We start from the raw sequence: 4,357 nt of genomic DNA, 5'->3' as shown, positions 1-4,357 counted from the left end.
ATAACCGTGCCCTTCCTTCAAAACCATGCTGCTCACCAAAGCATCAAACTGCTCTTATGTAGGCACCTCAGGGATCAACCCGTAAGAAGCCAGGACAGTACATCTATAACTGGACACATTGTATATAGGGCGTAGGCAGGAAGAAATCTCTTCCAGGTCAAGGGTCACAGTTCTACTCTTTAACCGAACTTCCGAAGGTTCTGTCTAGTTGCTAGACGTAGAACAAAAATGGACAGCGTTCAAGGTCTGTGTGTTACAAGATCAGCTACTTGTTCAATCTGGGAGTTGATGAGAGTGACAGGATAGGAGGGAATGGTCAGTAAGTGGTTGGGAATGGTGGTTTAACAATCTCCATGAGAGTAAGGGTTCGGGAGAGATGGTTGGATACGGCACGGCACACTTCCGGCTTCGCCGTGATTTTACACCTATGCCGAGCCCTCGCCTTATGCCTCATCTTTTTGTTTCCCCACTTCCAGGTTTGAAAGCTTTACTCGCTGAAGACGGAAGAAATGAGGAAGAGAGTGGACAGGGCCAGTCAGCTTGTGGAGCCGTAGCAGCAGAACGGGAAACAGAAAAGGAATCAAATGGCGAAAGCCACTGTGCTGCTGGCACTTCATGCCCCGTAGATGATGACATGAACAAAGATGATGGTGGTACCAACGGAGACCACAGGAGTGAGCAGCAACCAAAGGAGCGGATTCCTGATCGTGTGGGTGGCGAGAGAGTGCCGGCGGTACCGATTCCTGATACTGGGCCGAGACTGCCGTCTGTGCCAAGGCAGGTGCCACGACGTCGCCTACGCCATCGATTCAACCAGTGGCAGCTGGGGGAACTGGAGCACATCTTCCAGGCCAATGGCTCCCTCGGCGTTAAAGCAAGGTGAGGATTTTGCCTGGCCTGATGCCTTACTTAAGGAGAGCATGTCCCCCATGACAGTTGACTTTCTCCCTGGTCCCCGACATGCCGTCGTTTTTTTTTTTTAATTACATAATATTTATTTAACTCCATTTATTTGTTGGTGTACGTTAGTGAGTGTGGAGTGTGTGTGTGTGTGTGTGTGTGTGTGTGTGTGTACGTTCACACACACCATTTGGCACATGTGGAGGTCAGAGGACAGTTGTAGGAGTAAGTCAATGCATCAAATTCAGGTCATCAGGCTTGCAGGCCAGCAGGCCAGCAGTATCCCACTTTGCAATCTTGTGAGCCCCCCAAAACACTTGCCTCTTGAAATATTAGACTCCTGAAAAGATTTGGGCTGCTGGATCCTGTGTCCTGCACTATAATTCTGGAGCAGGCCCACAGCATTCCCAGTTAACAACATCCCCAGCCCAGTGCTTGTTGATGAAGATGTAAGCACTCAGCTACTGCTCCAGCGCCATGCCTGCCTACCTGCTGCCTTGCTTCCTGCCGTATTGGTCATGGACTCACCCTCTGAAACTGTAAGAGTCGTGCAAAATTGGAATAAATGTATTTTATATAATATGTAAATAAATAAAGTGGAAAACTTCAGGTCATGTCTGCTATATTAGTAAAGTCCTCTTAAAAGACGCGTGTAAGCCTGAGGTATGTTTGGGATAATACAGAGTGACATCCTTCTCTTGTCAAAAGTTTAGATAACTCTGCACATCTTGGTTTTTTTTGTAATTTTTATAATTATGAACTCATTGGAACATTTCTCTCCTTAACCCCCACCTTCGGGGTCTCACTATGAATCCCTTCCTGGCCTGGAACTCATATTTGAGGCCAGTAGAGCAGACTGGCCTTAAAGCCAGAGAAACACCCACCTCTGCCCCTCAAGTGCTGGGTTTAAATGTACTGCCAAGCCTGACTCCAACTTTCTCCTCCTATTTTTGGCCTCCCTTTTTGCTACCTATTCCACAAAAAAAAAAAATGGGTTTATAAAAGCAATACTTAATATTGGACTGAGATCTAAGGCATGCTCCAGCTTTTCTGGGTTTCTTTTTCTGTTTATTCTTATTTATTGAGGGGTAATCTCACTCTGTAGTCCTGGCTGGCCTGGAACTTGCAAGGACCCTTTACCTGAGCCTCTCTTACTCTAGGAATTCGAGAAGGGTATTCTGGAAGGTTTTTCTAATGTTCCCTGTCTGTTGTGCTTTAAATATTTTATTTCCCAGGGCTAGTGAGATGTTCAGTTGGTAAAAGCACTTGCCACCAAGCTGGAGAACCTGAGTTCCACCCTCAGAATCCACATCCATGGTAGAAGAAGGAAACTAACTTCCATCAGGCGTCCTTTAGCCTCCCCTTGTTTACTGTGGTTCTGGGGCACATGTGCACGTGTACATACACACACACACCAAATAATTAAAATAAAGGTAATATTCTATTTCCCCCAATGATGGATCACATTGGACATTCTCGCTTATAAGCTGAATATTAAAAATCCTCATGTGCTCCTTATTTATCCATCCTCTTTTGAGATTAATCCTTCTGTCCAGGCAAAGGGCCTCACACAGGGTTTTGCTTGTGTATTTGCTTTGTAGCTTTTTCTTTGTTTTGTTTTCTTTTGTTTTTAGAGACAAAGTCTCCTACACCACTACACCCAGTGTTAAGAGCATTTCTTTTGAGGTTATTGGTGCCTGTGTTGGTGCTTTTAAAATTGCTTATTGGGGTCATGCTTGGGTTTTCATGTCTGTGAATGGTACATTAATAAAAAAAGTGCTTGTAGAATTTGTTTAAAGCTCCAAAGCCTTAAAGGTGAATGTCACAGAAGGTGAGTGATGAGCCTAATATTTTAAAACAAATATGAAATAGCTTTCACATATTATTTCATCTCTAATGCTAAATACTGAACATCTGCTATTTTTGCCCTCAGAAAACAACTAGCAAGATGGATGGGTGTGAGTGAAGCTGTGGTGAAGGTCAGTAAACTGAAAAAAGCCATTTGTCAGGACAGTCATTCTAGAAGTTACTTTAGGTCTTGGGCTCTTTTACCTTATCTATGAAATTATTTTGTTGTTGGCATAACACTTTGAAAATTATTTTTAAAAATTGTTTTTCTAATTTTATTATGTGTGTGTCTCTGTGTACATATACAACATGTGTACAAGTACCAGAAGATGCATCAGTCCCCTAGAGCTGGAGTTACAGGTGGTTGTGATCCACCCACAATAGGTGCTTGGAACCAAACTCTAGTCCTTTGCGAGAGCCTCAAGTGCTCTTAATTGCTGAGCATCTCTGCATCCCCCTCATATTGACTTTTGAGCTTTATGGCCTTTGTGAGTAGAAATGAAATAATGAAGCCTCCCTACAGAAAGGACACATCCCATAACTGAACATAACTTCTGAAAGAAACAAAGAATAGTACTAAAAACTGCTTTTACTCCAATAGACATATATGTTCCCACATACATGTATCCTATGAATAAATTATGAGCATATATGTTTTAATTTATAAAATAGGTATGTAGTATATATACAGATATATTAATTACATCTAGATAAAAAAAAGTAGATATTCCATATGTGCAACTCCTTGTAATACTGATATCCTCTGGGTAGGGTTTCTCTGTGGAGTCTTACTGGGTTTGTGATATATAAATTATTCAAATTAGTTTGACTAGTGGCTCCATGATCCTAAACTACTTGAAATACTAAAAACGAAGTATAGATTCTATCCTTACAGGAGCAATTTAAGTGAGATGATAGTTCACGGGCTGAACCCAGCACTCATAAAGTTTATGTAAACACTGGTGCATCTGCCTGAAAGTGCTGCTCACATCCTCCAGAGTGGATTACTGTAGAGAAGGGAAAAGACATGCAACTTCTGGACATTTGTCCTGGGACTATTCTGCAGTGCTGGGGTGGAAACCAGGGCCTCCGACATTCTAGGCAAGCACTGGACCCTGTGCCAGCTCCTCAGCCCCTCACAGAATTAGGGCAGTGAGACAGCAGGTTCTTCTGTGCGGTCTAAATTATCACTGATATGTTAGGTTACATGACAGGCTTTTCAGCTGTGGTCCGTAAAGTTTAATGTGCTGAACTGATTCCTTTTCCTCAATCACTGAATCACTGTAGAGATGGTTTCAGAAGAGGAGAGAGCAACACAGCAGATATATGAGACTGTGAGCACCCAGAGGTTCTCCTCCGGCTTCCCGTAACCTCTCTCTGAAGATTGTGGGGGAGACCTAGAGTGCCACTCTCACCAGGTGTCAGATACACGGATTTATTTTCTGTCACCAACAATATATTGTTATAGACTTATTTCCAAATCACTCACATCTCAATAAAGATTGTAGACTCTCAATAAGTTTGTTTCATGTGCTTTCTGGTTTAGTAAAATATGTGTGTAAGCTATTGAAGACATTTCCTTTAAACAGAATAACAAGGCCTCCTTGCA

General features: G+C 42.7%; 1 protein-coding gene across 1 annotated transcript; it reads left to right on the top strand.

Moving 5' to 3' along the window:
* Positions 1-228: 228 nt before the first annotated feature.
* On the top strand, positions 229-4,086 carry LOC121441699 (homeobox protein Rhox13-like). The gene is made up of 4 exons (XM_041642931.1): positions 229-244; positions 477-879; positions 2,834-2,879; positions 4,036-4,086. The coding sequence occupies exons 1-4, from the start codon at positions 229-231 to the stop codon at positions 4,084-4,086; spliced, it is 516 nt and encodes a 171-aa protein (XP_041498865.1).
* The last annotated feature ends 271 nt before the right edge of the window (positions 4,087-4,357 follow it).

Source organism: Microtus oregoni, unplaced genomic scaffold, assembly GCF_018167655.1.
Source record: "Microtus oregoni isolate MIOR12 unplaced genomic scaffold, Mior012 000080F_ref0000499, whole genome shotgun sequence".
In the NCBI taxonomy this organism is placed as follows: domain Eukaryota; kingdom Metazoa; phylum Chordata; class Mammalia; order Rodentia; family Cricetidae; genus Microtus; species Microtus oregoni.
Note: the sequence above shows the minus strand (reverse complement) of the source record. Positions and strands in the feature narration are given on the sequence as shown.

Bases quoted from the DNA above. Each gene is read 5' to 3' on its own strand.
- LOC121441699 (XM_041642931.1), top strand. The intron at 880-2,833 runs GTGAGGATTTTG...TTTTGCCCTCAG, and splicing joins TCCCTCGGCGTTAAAGCAAG to AAAACAACTAGCAAGATGGA. The intron at 2,880-4,035 runs GTCAGTAAACTG...GAATCACTGTAG, and splicing joins TGAGTGAAGCTGTGGTGAAG to AGATGGTTTCAGAAGAGGAG.